The 16518-nt window shown below is 41.2% G+C and overlaps 1 protein-coding gene and 1 long non-coding RNA gene across 2 annotated transcripts; one reads left to right on the plus strand and one right to left on the minus strand.

The window, feature by feature from the left end:
• Positions 1 to 613: 613 nt before the first annotated feature.
• On the plus strand, positions 614 to 1593 carry LOC117579667. The gene is made up of 3 exons (XR_004573508.1): positions 614 to 738; positions 797 to 873; positions 1110 to 1593. It is a non-coding gene; the product is annotated as an uncharacterized LOC117579667 (long non-coding RNA).
• Positions 1594 to 4672: 3079 nt separating this feature from the next.
• LOC117579564 lies at positions 4673 to 6004 on the minus strand. The gene is made up of 3 exons (XM_034265486.1): positions 5519 to 6004; positions 4889 to 5463; positions 4673 to 4827 (listed from the first exon to the last, which is right to left on the minus strand). The coding sequence occupies exons 1-3, from the start codon at positions 5964 to 5966 to the stop codon at positions 4738 to 4740; spliced, it is 1113 nt and encodes a 370-aa protein (XP_034121377.1). The 5' UTR covers positions 5967 to 6004; the 3' UTR covers positions 4673 to 4737.
• Between the last annotated feature and the right edge of the window lie 10514 nt (positions 6005 to 16518).

Genomic DNA, 16518 nt, shown 5'->3' on the forward strand with positions numbered 1-16518 from the left:
ACGCCCGATAACAAGTGTAAGACACATATGCATAAGTTCCCTCCTCCCAACTCCAGCGACTGTCTGATCCGATCTGCTCTCTGCCCTGTCCCACGCCTTTCCTTCATTCCTTCATTCAGGCCAACCGTTAACCCTGCGCCTATAAATCAAACGAAGCGTAAAGCGCGCTTTATCCTTCCGGAATGGAACAGTGCTAGTGCCAAAGATCTATTTAATGTTCAGCACCGACCTGAAAACGTTGTTTAAAAATGGATTTTAATGGTCGCTGCGCCTCACATTTTGTATGCTTGTAAAACTTTTATGAGTTATGCGCAACATATCCCATAATTTACTTATTATTTATTTGAATGTGTGTTTGCGTCTGCAATATTTGCATTAAATTAACTAACACATTTTGGCTCGTTTACCATTCCCTTAAAACAGATAGAAAAATACATATTTATGCATATGGAAATATTTGCAAGAACTTAAAAGTATGGACTTATTGGACTTGGCTAAGAATGAAGAAGTTGAAATTGAAACACTAAATGACTTCTCTAGTTGCAAATCGATATAATTAATCGCTCAAATTCATCGCTCACGCATGCAAAAACACATCCCTGAGGCATATGTACATAAATACCATTTCCTTTATTGTCTTTTCTAGAACGAGTTGTCTGTGCGTAACTCTACAACAAAATGCTTTACGAATTGGCACTTGAGACCCTTAATATAGTGTTCGATATCTTTCAGAAGTTGGTAAGTGTTTGCCCCGATGTGATTCTTTGCAGAAATTAAAACCATTTTTATATTGTAGAAGAATGCAACTGCCAACTACGAAGTGTGGAACCTAATTGCACTTGAGGAAATCATTTAAATTTGTGACAAATGCACGTACGTACATGTCTTCCATGACCGTTCCCACAGCCAAACAGCACTTTCTCATTCCACACAAATATATGAATAACCAGCGAGAGTCAAGGGAAATCAATTATTATGCCTTTCCCATTTAAATTATAACACTTTCCCATGAAATTTCTGACCAACGTTCCATCAACTAATCCATTTGGACATTTTAAACTTCCCCGCAACTGCAACTGTGATTTTTACCCAAACACTCTTTTTTCCAGAGATTGATGACGACGTTCCCGTTGCGGGTGCTGGCTGCTGATGGTTGGGGGGGATGGCGTTTTTGTCAGGCATAGCCAAAGCCAGAGAGAGAGAGAGAGAGCCCATTGAGTAATACGTCACTTGAGTTGTCAAAAGAGCGACGCCCGACGAGTAGAAAAACGTGTGTAGCCCCCACCATCACCATCCCAACCAGAGGCAAAGGCAACACGCATCCGTCTCCCCGTACGTGTTCCTGTAGCCGGTATTTCCGCACAAGTTGCTGTCGATCAGGACGTCGGCGGGTGGCACAAGTTGTTACATTTCAACATGTTTCGTTACGCCTTGAAATCATTTTGATACTTGTATTTTGATCTCTTTTTTGTGTTATGGCATAAAACTGTTTTTTTTTTTTAAGTAGCGTCTTAGTTGAAGTGCATGTCTGTGTTTTTAGGAGGGTCCAAAACTATGAGGAGGGGATGTTTCATTTTTATAAACAATTTTCCATGGCTGTCAAAATTTGTAAATGTAAAATAATTTTTTGATGGGAACGGAAATTGTAGTTATTTTTCCTGATTTCTTAAGAGTATTATTGATATATCGGATATACCATTAACAATGATAAATAAGAGTAATATATTTATATAACTTTTTATTTGTAAAACCCCTAGCCTAAAAGTAACTTGTCAAATTGATTTAAAAATTCATAAATCAACTAAAAGTTTTGCCCTTCGTCCACAAAGGAAAATTAAATTAAAGGACAAGACGAGGGAACACACCACAGAAACCGAAAACCAAAAACCGAAAAATGTACAAAATGTTAAGCATAGCAGAAAATTGTATCGGACAGTTGCCGCACAGACAGAGGGGAGAGGAGAACGAGTCAGATGAGTCGGTCCAAATATAGAAAAAATAAACCATTCCATGTTTAGCTTCATAATAATTCCGAGACTCAAAGTCAGAGACTCTCCATGTGCGTGTGTGCTGGCGCTGTCTGTTGATGCAATTATAAATTGTTGGATAACAAATTACATGCTTGCGTTTTTGGGTTCGGATCGGACAAGTTTAACGCCCTCCCTCACGCACTTACAGATGCTCTTTGGATGTGGATGTGGGGGAGTGTATTTGTATGTGTATCTGGGTTGGACATTGATACAGGTATTGATATTAGGGTGTTTGCGGGATGACAACTCAATGCTGCGATGACATCTGTTCAGGTGGCACAACTGTACACAGAATGTGATGCGGAGGGGATGCAGCATTAGTTCTAATAACAGCCCATAACTTTTCATGCGCTTTAATTGCTCCAAACTCCATTGTCTATTTCCTTTTGCATGTTTGTTGCGCATCAAATTTCGTTGGATTATTGCTATTTTGTGTGTCCTTTTCCTGATCATGTGCACCGGGGGTTTATTGAACTCCTGCCACACCATTTTCCTCCTTTCATTACGCAAATGTTTCAGGACTCACTCTGTATGGGGCTTCCCTTTGTTGTTGTGTGTTGAGCTTCCCAAAATGTGAAAAGGGTTCACTTAGCCTTAGCCTCATTGGCTAGCTGGCTACCCACTTTTGGGTGTTATCCCAGACTTCCACACACTTCAAATTCAATTCAATTCTCGCCCACAAGCTCGCAGGTTGTGCCAACATTAAAATTAATGAATAACAATAAAACCAAGCTACCCGCTACCAGAGTCTGAAGTGACTTTTGACGTGTCCTAGAAAGAGCGTACCGGGAACAAACAACGAGGAACAGGTGATAGATTTAAAGGAGTGCCATTGAAGCTGCTTTTTGTAATCGCATTGGATCGTTGGAAATTCAAGATATTAGCTCCCCCAATAAGCACCACAAATCATAATTTAAAGTTCTGTTTTGGCTACTCAAAACTATGCCCAGAGACAGCAATTAAAATGCCAATGCAAAAGTGAGTTATTTCCCTCTAATTTTAATGATCTCCTCATATAATCTCTTTGGGGGGCCCGTGTGTCGTCTCATTAGTTTTCAGGCCGTATACAAAAATAATTTCCATTTCGAGTTTTAACCGCTTTGTGCGACGGCGCCCATTAAAATTGAGCCATTATGCCAATTTGGTATGATTAAATGTTCCCTTCCCTCTCCAGGGAGGACCAAAGGGAAATGCATATATGCAAATTAATTACAAAATTTATGATTTCATTTTGGGCGAAAAGCGAACTAACGCACATCATCATAAAATTCTGCCTGTCAACTGCAATCGCTGGTGGGTGTGGGAGTGGCACATGTGTAAGGCCGTAAAATGCTTCAAACAATTGGAAATTGAAGTCAACATTTATGGCTCTATCCATATTGCGACGAGGAAAGATATAGAAAGTAGAGACGAGACGAGACGAGAGACGTCTCCGTCTTGTCTGGCTGCGACAGTCACGCACACATAATTCTCGCTGTGCAGAAACATTAATTGCGCAATGGAGACACCATTTCCATTCTCAACTTTTTAGTATCCCAACAAATGACGTACGATTTGTTCTGCACGAATAAGTCAAATTATTTGTAGACAGCACTTTGTTTTATGGCCTGACAACAAGCCACCTCATACACCTACCTACACTACATACCTATCCTCCTCTCGCCCCCGTCCCTCAATTAGTTTCTAGTTTCTTGTTCTACAGCTGACGCATCCGCACATCCTACCCAGTGTCGCCTTGAGCACTGTTTTTTTTTTTTTTACCACCCAAACTACTCGTGCCTCAATCATAGCTGTACCGCCGGCCGCTTCCACCTGATGCCAGTATGCGGGCTAATTTATGGCCTGCTCATGTGTTTGCTTGGCTCGTTTTTCCCATTGTTTGTGGGTTTTTCCTACCCTGAAGTCATCCTCAGCTATCCACACACACACCATATAATTTTTCATTTACTGCTAAGTGTTTCTTCTGGCCCGCCTCTGCTCTCTCTCTCTCTCCCTCCAACTCTCTGTTGATATTTCATAATTTTCTAAATGACATATTTTTGTTGACGCTTGAGTAGTTTTGTTTGCTTTGTTAATGCAGATTGCCTGCCTGCCTGAAGAGCAGTGCGACGGGGCAGCAGGAAGAGGTGACTTATAGACATGCGTATCAAATTAAAATGAAATTATTTTGCTCCCTCAAGTACACCTAATGACCAGAGGGAAGAGTTTAACAGCAAAAATGTATATTTAAAAAAGTGACAAAGTGTTTATACTGTGTAAAAATTCCATTTAAACATATTTGTAAATATTTGTCAAGAAATATTTTCCAGCAAGATTGAAAGATTTTAGGTGTTTTTTTTTTCAACTTTTGCCATGAGTTTCCTTCCATTAGCAACAGCTCTTCAGTTCTGCACGAGATGTAAATCGCATAATTTAATTGCCATAACTAATTGATATTTTTACAAAGTGAAAATAAATATTTTGATTTTCATTTATTTTTCGTATGCCAATGAGAGCGTTTCTCTTGTGGTTTTTGTTCCTAAATTTTGATTTTTCAGTCAGTAATTATGCATATATAAGTAAAAATAATAATAATAAATAAAACTAAATGCGTAACCAGTAAATGTATAACATTTTTTATTTAAGAACATTTAAGACAGCTTTGTTTGAAAATATTCATTTACCTCGAGATTCAAGTGCTTGGGCTGGCTTGGTTTGGGTTAGGTAATTACCTAACTTGCAAAATAAAGCTCACAGTTGGCCCAAATCTGGAATATTTAATTAAATTGCACACTTCCGATTTTACAATTTCTTTCTCCTACAAAAGCAAATAAAGTAAGTGTCAACATCAGAAGTCATCGTGTTTTTTAAACACTCACCAAAAGGAGCCGATTACTGTCGATCAGCATATCGCATTTCAATTCAAAACATCTCTGTAGATTGAAGCCTTTATCCCTTAAAAATGTGATAAAAGAGTCGAGATGATGGTGCAATAAGCGCCATACCAAGAACGCATCTGCATGTAGACTCTTGATGTTCCTGCACTCTCCGAGATCATTTATAAAATCATTTAAACTAAAGTTTTTGAGTCTATTGCGATTAATTTTAAATTTAAAATGTTCCAATGTCCCAGCGTAAATTTTGATAATATTTCTGACTTCAACGTTCCTCAAAAATTCATTCGGAGCAAATTTCAATGTTTTGAGCTTCGGACATTTGGGCAGTAAATTTAAATTTATGTCACAATTAGTGATTTGAAGTTCTTCCAATTCTGAGATTACAATATCATTTCTCCCTATACTTAGCTCGGGAGTTGTAAAGTAAATGTCTCGAATTGTCAGGACACGCAACTTCTTGAAAGAGGAACACATTTTAAACAGATCATCGGTTTTATAACATTGTAAACCAGAAAGTTCCAACGTTTCCAAGTTAATCAGCTTCACAATATTTTCAGCTGCAAAAGCCACAAATGTTAAAGATATTCCATTTGAATTAATTACTATTCATACCCTGAGCATACGAAAAATTGCCTACAGATAATCCTTTACATTCTGGATTTATGTAATTGAGTACATCCAAATCACACTCGTCCATATTTTCCAACGCAATTGTTTTCAGGCTATTCATTCCTAATATTGATTTGCATGCACCAACATTTTTAAGATTCAAAATGGCAGATTCTATGTTAATGCAGTACTGCGATATTAGTTTACAAGTCGCCTCATTAATATTGTGTAACACCATCACATGGGTAACTTTGTGTCCGCATAGGCGCATTATTAATTGGAGCTCGTCGTCTGAATATTTGCAGCAAACAATCTTCTTGTATTTGTCGCGGGAATTGTATACAAACACAGACTTAAAATGTTTGCTAACTTTAGCCATTTTCAATTGGTCTTTCAGGTTCAGGTAATCGAATATTTTATCCATTATTTCAATGGGTAATTTTGCAAGCATTTTGAATGCGAAATGTGAACACGTTCTAGCAAACAGAAGCAACCGGAAAGAGGAAAAAGAATTTACGTACATACGTATAAGAGATGGGTCTTAGGGTAGTTTGCGATGAATTTGAGCGATTAATAAAATCGATATTTGCTCCAAATTTATCAAAATTGAGAAGCAGTAATTAAGTGAATATGTTAGGGGAATGTTAAATAAATATTAAAAGACATTAGCAACAAATTTAAATAAATGAATCAACAGATATTGATTGAAATAATTAATTATGCATTAGTTATTATTAATTGTTATGGACTGGAACATAGACTACCCAAAAAATAGATATTTTTATCTTAAATATGTAAAAATTAAATGGAATTATATTTGTATGAAATATTTTAATCAATTTTTAAAAACGCGCAAGCCGATTCCAATAATTTGTCTGAACCATCAACATGTGGCCCAACATTTCCATTTTGAGTTATATTTGAAAGACTGAGTGGGGACCCAGCAAACGTTTGTGAACCCGAGACTCACCTCGCCGAGAAAAAACTAATTACAAAGCCGGACCACAAAAAGCATTGGTTACCAGCAAAACAGAGAGTCAAAGCCAGAGTCAAAGCCAGAGAGCCAAAGTCAGAGCCAGTCAGAAAAATGCTGTTGCGCTGTTTTTGTCAAGCGTGCTAAAATGTCAGCGAAGCCAGACCAGTGCAGACCCCAACAAAACCACTCGACATGTCAACTCGAATGGAAACCCCCGACGACAACGACGACAAGGACTCGAAGCAGAGTTTGGGTCATGGGCAGAGAGTCGGGAGTTTGGCAACTTTTTCGGCGAGTGACATGAAAAGGACATGTCACACCGTATGCGCACATTAAGTGTGGCCACAATTTATCAAGCCGCATAAATCTAAATCGAGTCTGGACGATACGGGGCGCATCAAAAAGTCAAAAAGCTAATTTGCATTTAAAAGGACCAAAAGGGACGCAACACAACAATGATGCCATGCCAGCAGGCTAAAAAATATATATACATATATATATTTCCAAGCCATATATTCAATTTAATAAGCCAAGATAAATGAAGAGAAACTCAAACTCGACTCGGGCTAAGCAGACAGAAACGGAGTCGGAGTCGGAGTCGGTGTGTTGCAAGGGAATTTGGCATGGTTGCGGGGCCGACTCTGGACTTGTCAGACGTATCCTTCCTTATTTGCATAGTTTTGCGTTTTTGGAGTCTGTCAATATGCGGCCACACATGTGTGTGTTTGTGCATTTTCATCACTGGTGGTGCACTTCATCAAATCGTTGTGGGTCTCGGTTCTGGTCCCTAGTCGATAAGAGAGTTGAGCAGCAGCATCAGAAAATGGGAAAAGTTAAATTACTTTTGCTTATTTAGCTTTAGATTTTCGTAAGATATTTGCCTGCGCAAAAATAGAACCTTCTTAAATTGAATTTAGCTCTGAGGTTGCATCCTCCATCCAAGCCGTGACCATGCCAAGCGCCAGTCTTCCCATTGTTCCTGTGTTCCCCCAGTGTGTCTCTGATTAGCCCATAATCAAATAAGTTAACGAGCAGTAACCAAAACTGACAATTGGCGCATATAATTGGAGTTTGCTGTACCGCAAATACTCCGTACAACAAATCAACAATGAGCAAATTTTCAAACCTAATTACACCAACCCAACCCAGGTCCTTCATGGAAATCACAGTCCTGTCCTCCAAGTCGGCAGCGAATGCATCGAAGCGTGCCGCAAAATGGCAGCCAATAGAGCAGAAAGCACAACTCAAGTGCCAAACCGGACAATGGTCCTAGGTCCTGGGGTCCCAGATTGACAAGTCCATGGGCCTTAAGAAACCCACTGAGGCGTAAAGCCATTTAAGTAGGCGTCGCCTACGACAGGCAGTGCCTTGGGTCACTCGATTGAGGACAGCTTGAAGCGCCGGCAATTTGATTTTTCAATTGCTGCTAATTAGCCTGCACATTCCATGCCATTCCCCCAAACTATTGACAACTTGTCAACCCTGGCGGTGTTTGAGTAAAACTTCAGCAGATAATGACGGATGATAATTGATGGAAGCAGCGGGGAAACATTGCCTTCTGCATGGATGATGGAATGCTTTATTGCTTTTTTATTTTATTTTTATTTTATATTTACTCTGTTTTCGTTGTAATTTTTTGACCAAGTCATATCTTTATCAGAAAGTTTTGAAAGTAAAGAAAACTTAAGTATATCTTAAAGGTTTAACCCTAAAAATGTATCCCCAATTGTTCTCCAACTAATTATTGCCTTGACTAATCCATTCCATTCCCATTCGTTCCACTGTTCCTTCGACTGGTAAACGCTCTTGAACGTTCCCCATTTTTCCCACTTTCCGTCAACCCTTTACTTCTTTTTGCCCCAAGTTAATGGACGGAGAAGCCTATTAGCAACTTTATTCTGCCGTTCCGTGCCATGCCACTGCACCTTGCTGTCAGTGTGTGCTTTTCTCCGGGTTTTCTTTTTTTCTTGCCTTATTTGTTCCGGCTAAAAGCGTGGCAGGGTCCGTGCAAATGACAGCTGTCAGTGGCGCTTTTGCAATCATCGAGTGAGTGCCTGTCAAACTGACAGCCTGTTGCTCGGAGGCCTGCCTTTTCACAGCTTAGATGCAGCAACTTTTTCTTTGCCCCCTGAACCTGGACGCCAGTGTGTGTGTGTGGGGTTTTCTCTTTTATTTTTTGTTCTTCGCACTTGCGGTCAGACGCCTACGCCAAAGAGAGAGAAGGAACGTCTGGACTCTCCAGGGTTGCCACGTCCAAGTGCAAAATGCAACAAATGTCATTAAAAACGTGACATAAAAATATATTTTATGCTTACTCCACATCTCGCTGGCACTTCACGTCTCTCCCAACATTTGATTTTATGCTGCAAAAGGGAAAAAGCATCCTCCTTCCCGATATTTCTTCTGCTCATTTTATGCTGCATCGCGTCGCGGAATATAAAAAACAAACAAACACTGCAAGGATGTCCTAAAGGACTAAAGAGTACCCAGTACTCGGATATCAGAGGTTTTAATTCTAATAAAAATTAACAATAAAATCAGATTGGGCAATCCCAAGCGTCGAGTTGATACATTTTTTCATTGAAATACATTTTATTTAATTTTATTATTTTACTTTATTTTTTACTCTGATCTAAAGCATTTTTTTGTACCTGTTGCCTGCATTTAAGCATAAAAACGATATACCCCACTTTTGATCCATTGATTGCCACGCATAAAAATAGAAAGAAACTCAGAAAATGGCATTTCGCATGCGTTTTCGAGATTGCGACTGCGTTTCGACGCTTGACGTGGCATGAGGTTGAGGTTGGAGGTTTGAGGTTGAGGTTGAGGTTACGCGGCACTGAGGTTGAATGACCTAGGACAATAGAGCTATGCTTGGGGTAGTTCGTTCGTTCCTTATTCTTTCAATTCTTATGCCAAACTGCCCGCTGTGTGCTGATTAAGGGCGTTTTTGCCTTCTTAAAGAAGAAAGGGTTATGGCAGGAGTAGCGGGGTAGCTGGCATTCGATTGCTTCATTAAAGTCGTCATGGAACTCTGTGCCGGGCGGGGCACCAATTTCCAGGCAATTTGCAAGCAATTTGATGTGCCAACCTGGTGCCGGCTCCGTGCCTAATGAGCCCCAAAACAAGACAGACCAAAAGAGAGAGAACGATAGTGCAAAATTCCCATGTAACAATGCCCCAAAGTGAAATGCCAAAATGGAGCGACTCCATCGACACCATCTACAACATCGACAACATGTCTTTCGTCTGTGCTATTCCCAAAAGCAACTTGGGCCCATTAAGCCAAAGACTGCCAGAGACTTGGCTCTGCAATTTGACTTGGCTTCTTCTTTCAGCTCTGTCTGTCTGCATATTAAATATAACACAAAATGCATATTAAATGGCATAAGCCACAAGAAATGCCATGCTAAAGGAAAAGGGAAAGGTGCAGCAGGAGGAGCAGCAGAAGGAGCAGAGCCAATCCCAAATCCTCTCGGGTGGCTTAGCTAGTAAAACCTTTAAGACCTGACGGGAAACGCTTTGGTGCTGTAAAATTTTATAAGTTAAGTTAACTATTTCGGTGGTTTTCCGCTTTTTCATTTGCTCAACGTGAGTCCGGAGTTGGTTAGTTGTGGAGTTAGTAAGATCCCTGGCTTAAGATGATATCTCTGGTTTAAAACCAGGCAAGAGTTCCCTCTTTAATCATCAATAAATCCTTCAGCCTCTGGCAGCTTATCAGTGGCTGTCGGTGGAGCAGATTGCACTTGCAGCTCATTAAAAAATCGTGTGTGCTCTCACGGCAAGTCAAAAACTTCAGTCTCATTTGGGCGAATCAAGGAAAACGCATTAAAAAGGTAACCGGCAGCTGGCAGCTGGCAGCTGGTAGCTGGCAACTGGCAATCGGCACGGGCAGGAGTCCAAAGTGCACTTTACACATTTGTGCGTAATGATTTTCCATTAACGTAAATTTGAATTAACATCGCAGTGGAGTTGGTACAATTTCAGCAGGAGGAGGCCTCCCTACAACCTCCAACCCTGGCAAGCAAAAATCTCCTAGCAGCGAATATTCATTTGATAAATACTCAATGACATTAACTGCATAAACCTGTGAATCCCCCAACAATGCCACAATCCAGGGAGACCCACTCCTTCCCTGACACTCTTCCCTGCAACTGCCTGCTGTTTATGGTAATTATTTATTTGCCACAGCCGGTGGCACTGCCGTTGTCAGTCCCTGTCCCTGTGCATGGTTGGACTTTTCATCATCGGCCATTAACATAAAATTTTATGTTTATGTCACAGTTTCTTTTTCAGTTGTCACGTTGCTGTTTGCCACTGTTATGGGCCTCCTCTCTGTCGCTCTGTCTGTTTGGCATTGCCTCTGCTGAAATGCCCTTAATGGATGCTGAAAGTGTGAATGGACATGTACGGAATGTGTCCGCTAAAGCCAGACGTGAATTGGTGAGAAGATCTAAGTCCGACAATGGTAAATATTAGGTTCTAAATGGTTTTTTTATTTTTTGAATGAAAAATATATTTTAATGCATTAAAACTATGCATAATTACTGCAGCATATTAATTAATAAATAAGTAATTAAAAAGCAATCCACTGATTAATTCTCCTAAAAAATCTACAACCCATTTGGCTGTAATTTCCTCCTTCCACTTCAAATACTGCCATAAATAGTTAATAAAAATCATAAATAATTAAAAGTAATAAACAAAATAAAACAATATCTGTAACCCCCTTTTAGTACACGCAATTTTTAATCCCAACTGAAGCGTTCAGCAATAATTACCTCAAATTCGTGATTGATATGTGATTTTTGCGACAGATGTTAATACATTAATTTTGCACTCACCTTGCTCAGAATTACGCCCTACTACTCCCCTGCTCTACCCTAGCAACAATGATCATTTCTGATACCTTTTCATTAGGCAATAATCATCGTGAAGAAATATTATGAACGAGAAAACTCTCCCCTAACCCACATGGTCGCATGTGTACAATATGTTAGCATCACTTAAGCCCCCAACCCAACCCAACCCAACCAGTTCTCGTGCAGGACATGTCCAGGACGATGAATGCCTAAAGGATATACACCTAAAGAGTCCCAGTTGTGCATGTCTGTCTGTGTGTGTGTGTGTGTGTGACTACTTAAGCCTCATCATACGCGTTTTAATGCCCATCATCGTTGGCCAATATCCAGCGGCTCGTCATTATGCCCAGATCAGGTCTGCTGCCTGTGTCCATGTTCCTGTAAGAACCCACACACACACACACATCTCTGTGTACTGCTGTCCGTTCAGTGCAATTATTTCCTGCATTGTTCAAGGATTGTTCGCAGAAATTTTCTTTTTGCACAATTGTGGAAGGGCACAAAGTGTTGTCAGGGGATTTTCGAAAACTCCCAGGTCCAACAATGCGCTCCAGAGAGCGGGAACGGAAATGGCAACAATGCTCCTCGCGTTGTGCTCTGTTTCTGTTCAGTTCTGTGTTGAGGTCTGGTCCGCATTGTAAACAATTGACCATGGCTGGGGTTGAGAGAGAGAGAGTCTGCAGGATTACGCACCAGTTTACAAGATGCGCCTGGGCCACTTAATGATTTCCACTTATGCATCGCAGACATCATCATCATCACAAGTGTGGGGGCTCGGCCTGCATTCAAGGCTTACATGAAGTGTCGAGTGTCGATGCTCTGCTCCGACTCCTCCTTTTGCTAATCTATATGTAAATTTTTGCATAACATCATCGAAGTGGTAAATACTCTGGCTGAGTTCTGTTTGGCCACTACCCACGCCCAGGATGTCAGGCAAAGTGTTTGACAAATGGCTTAAAAGCGCACAAATCGAGGCTAAGACAAAAAAGGATAACTGGCAGTACAGAGGACAGAAGAGCGAGAGAGAGAGAGAGAGAGAGCTGACAACATACTAAAAACGTTGACAAAGTGTGTGTTGTTGGCAAGTGTCAGGCCCAGGCACGCACATCCTTTGCATATGTGTCGAGCGGTGGGTCGGGCGTGGGTAAGTGCGCGTGAAAGATAAATAATCATGTGATATCATCAGCACGAGTCAAGCGTGAGGCGTGGGGCGGCGGGTGTCTGCGATGAACGCCAAAAATTAATTTCATACATTTTAAAATTTCAATTTATTTTGCTTTGCACGAACGCGCAGCGTCTTCAAGCAGACAATGCCTCTGCCCCCAAAACCCAATCCAAATCCAACCCAAAGTACAGCTGCTGTCCTTGCCCTACGCCCTACGCCATGTGTGTGTCGTCGTCGTCGCCAGCGTTGTGTCCTCCTTTGGCTTTTGTTTTTCTTCTGCTCGTCCTTTTTTCACACTTGTCACTTGCATTTTTGACATTTCTGTTAGTCAAAAGGGCAGCTGGCTGGAGCGGGTAAAGGGAAGACAACCCCAGAAGAGTGATGACTGAGCGAAAGAAACTGGTGCATGGGGGGGGGGGGGGGGGGGAATGTAGGGAGGTTGCGACTGGCCCGGGGCGGTATATGTCAGATCCTTAATTAATTATGTGTATGCAGCAACCATTGCAATGACAGTGACTGCAAAGTGCAGCTCTCGCAAATCACATTAACTTTAAAGACGTCAAAATTCCGTTGTGATGATTCGGAATACTTTACACAAAGTTAATGCAAAAACAGATTTAATTGGATGATGGATGTGTGGAGTTGGAATAAACCTTATTATAAAATTAGTATAAATATTTGGTATACATTTAAGCATGGCAAGTCACTTTTCTGGCTGTAATTAATGTAATTTAAGATTTTCATACTTTAAAAATTAATTATAACGAGGAAAATGAGCAGGTCAGATGATTTAGGCATTAATGTTCCATTCCCAATCATTCCGTATACCATTATCCATTACCAATCAATCTCAAATCTCGAACAGCTACAAGCAATTCCCATCCAAATTAGAGACAAACCCTTGCCATTTCCCCAAAAATATTTCCCCCACCGAGTCTCATCCACTGAAGGTAAAACTTTTTATAGCTTTTTGATTAGTTTCTGACCCAACAGAAAACCCAAAGGGACGTACCCCAGAGAAGTCAATTTAAATTAAAAGAAACACGCGGAGCTGCATATTGAAATGTCCTGGATGGCTTCGGCTTCTGCCATTGGAAGGGCTGTCTGAGAGTAACGGACCATGGGGAGGTTGGACGACGCCCAACAAAAGTTAAATTGCTGGTATTTAAGCATTTTATACAAAATTCATCATCATCATCTGGCACTGGGAGTTAATCAGGTAAGGCACTGGTATCCCCTCCCATGACAGACTGGAGCACTTTCGTGTGCATTATTTAGCACCGTGGAAAAGTTCATAACTGCGCTACGCTCGTGAATTGTAATTTTTCTTTCAGCGCTTTCATTACTCCATCACATCGCAACGAAGAGGGAAGAGCAAGGAAAAGCAGGGGAAAAGCAAGGGAAAAGCTAGTGAAAGAGGAAAAAGTTTCTACCCGCATCGGTCTGCGAGTCATTTATTATGCCATGAAATTTGAGCTAAAGCAAACGGGTTCGCAGAGTCCTTCCATCTACTTCGTACTTCACTTTTATTATTTTCAAGTTAATGTTCATTTATGGTGGTTACACCTCGACTTTTCGCTGCTTTTGTTTAATTAGACGGTGTGGATTTTATTTGGGTGTGGTGTATGCTGCCGTGCTGCTGCTTCAAAACGGAAGTCTCCACCAGCTTTTAGCATTAGGAAGCCAAGTTGTTTGTGTTTAATTGCGGAAAATGGCAGAGTAAATTCGCTTAAGAAATCAACTTGGCAAAAGGAGGGCGGCGGTTCCTATGAGCCGAAAGGTGGGATGGATGTGTCAAGGGGTTTCTGGCAGAGGTTTGGAGTACGAAATATGCGACGAACATCATTCCACCATTTGTAGGGTGTTCTGAACGTCACACCTGGATTGCATTTAATAAGAATATCTGCAGTAATAATAAAAAAGAGACTTGTGCAGAATTTTAAATAAAAATGTACTCAATCTTTGTTGTGTATTTTGTTTTTGGATTCTGTAGAGCGTTTCGGCTGCCCCAGGCATTGACGTTCTGGAGGTGTCGTGTACAATTTTTAGTTCCTCAGACAACATCTTGATAAAGTGTCCTATGAGCTTATTCCCTAATCATAATATGCGCCTATTTAAACAGTCTTAGCTCTTCCAAACATGTGCTCTTTTAACTTAAACATTTCTAAATAAATTCCTACATATCTAAATCTAAAGACTTTTCACCTCATTTGTCCACAGGCAACCCCACAAAAATCATGGCATTTGTATTATATCTGTAACTTTTAAGGCAGCTCGCAAGCTGCTTCCCTGCCAGTTGGGTAAATCGATATCCAACGACCTTGACTAAAGCTCAAACAGAGCACGTGCTGTCAACTGTGTCAAGTTCCACCCGCACACACACTCGCCCAAGTAGGAGAAATATGGCAAGACCCTCCCGATTGTGGCTCCCTAAACGAATTCCATTGCCAAGGTCGCACGCACAAAAAGCTAAGAGGGAATGCCGGCCGGCATGGCCTTGAAACGAAGTGAGAAAAATGTGGAAAAGCTTTCCCTGGCAGCCACACGGCCTTGGCAATGGCCTTGAAAGCAACGACGATGCCCCTAGCAACAAGGGAAGCAAAAACTCAAACTGTGGGGGAGAAAAATAAGCTCGATTGGCATTTCGGTTCTCGGCTCCCTCGGAATCTTTTTCTAAAATGTAACAACTTGAATGGCATTTATGGAGGGAGCTGTTAGCAGGGGCGTAGCGTCCCCAAAGGGGTTTATGACTTGACTGTGATTATAATCATCTGCATTATGCGTGAATAACAAGAGTCCTAATCCCAGTCCTTACCCCCTGGGAAGTCTCTCCGAGTAACGCTAAACCCCTTTTGGTTCTGTGGCTGTGGCAAAACTATCCAGGAAATGCTTATCCTAATGGATGAGCTCCAGTTCTCAGAGCCACTTGGCGGGGAGACACACACACAACCGCCAAGGACGAAGCTGGGAGCTGATTCTGATTTACTTTGAAGGTCACCCCATTAGGGTATCCCTTTGGGGTTGGTCAAGTTGAAGGTTGCCTTGGGTTTGGGTTTGTTCCGGTAGGGAACATTAAATGACGTAGGAAATCGATGGAAAACAGGAAAAACGTTAAGATTCCGACTTGTTAAAGGTTGAAGTTGAAGGAGATTTGGATGTGCAGGGATTTCCGGGTTGAAGGAGGTTCTGGGTTGAAGTTGAAAGGCAATTTCAGACTAAATAAATTTCAAACTAAAGAATTAAATAAATAAAACAAATTCTCCCATAAATATTTCTTGAATTTAAATGAGATTTAAAGCTAAAAAATACTATTAAATATTTATTTTGGAATTTTAAAAATAATTAAATAAGACAAAAAAATATTTCAAAGTTCCATCCTGCGGGGCATGTCCCAAACAATTGTTGATTCACTCTCAAAGTATAATATCGAATTTCGAACTGCGTGAACTTCTCCGCTTTTAGAGTAAGAATCCTAAGAGCTAACCCGAGTATTGCCAAGATAACCCCTGATTCGAGTTCGACTAGGAGTGCCCCTCTGAAGCAAACGTTGCTCGTGGCTGTCGTTACGTTTGACGTAAGAGTCGCTCTCTCTTTGTCTCGAGCGTTGGCTTCGCTCTCTAGCTTCCTGTCCTGCCTCCCTCTGCTAGCGCCGCAGAGCAAAGGTAACAAGGCAAGGCAGGCACGACTTTCCTTTTGGGGTGGCGGCTGGCAGGCTGGCAGGCTGACAGTGACGGTGGTGGTTGTGTTTTTGGTGGTGTGAGGGCTGTGGTTGGTGGTTCAATTGGTTGGTTGTTGGCATAAACAAAGGGCTCGTGTAGGGTGGGTGACATTTACCATTTGCCGAAGCGCGAGAGCACTCGGCGCTCTGCTTTTCTGTGTGCTTCCTATAGGAAACCCCAGAGAGAAATACAGAGAGAGCGCGCAGAGGGCAGGACCGAGCTCAGCTATTTTATAAATGCGAGTGCCGTCAGGATGTCGACATTCAGTCCACGCTAAA

Source organism: Drosophila guanche, unplaced genomic scaffold (genome assembly GCF_900245975.1).
Source record: "Drosophila guanche unplaced genomic scaffold, DGUA_6, whole genome shotgun sequence".
Classification (NCBI taxonomy): Eukaryota; Metazoa; Arthropoda; class Insecta; order Diptera; family Drosophilidae; genus Drosophila; species Drosophila guanche.

Bases quoted from the DNA above. Each gene is read 5' to 3' on its own strand.
- LOC117579564 (XM_034265486.1), bottom strand. From the start codon at position 5,966: ATGCTTGCAAAATTACCCATTGAAATAATGGATAAAATATTCGATTAC. The intron at 5,464-5,518 runs GTATGAATAGTA...TGGCTTTTGCAG, and splicing joins CAATTTTTCGTATGCTCAGG to CTGAAAATATTGTGAAGCTG. The intron at 4,828-4,888 runs GTGAGTGTTTAA...TTGCTTTTGTAG, and splicing joins ACAGTAATCGGCTCCTTTTG to GAGAAAGAAATTGTAAAATC.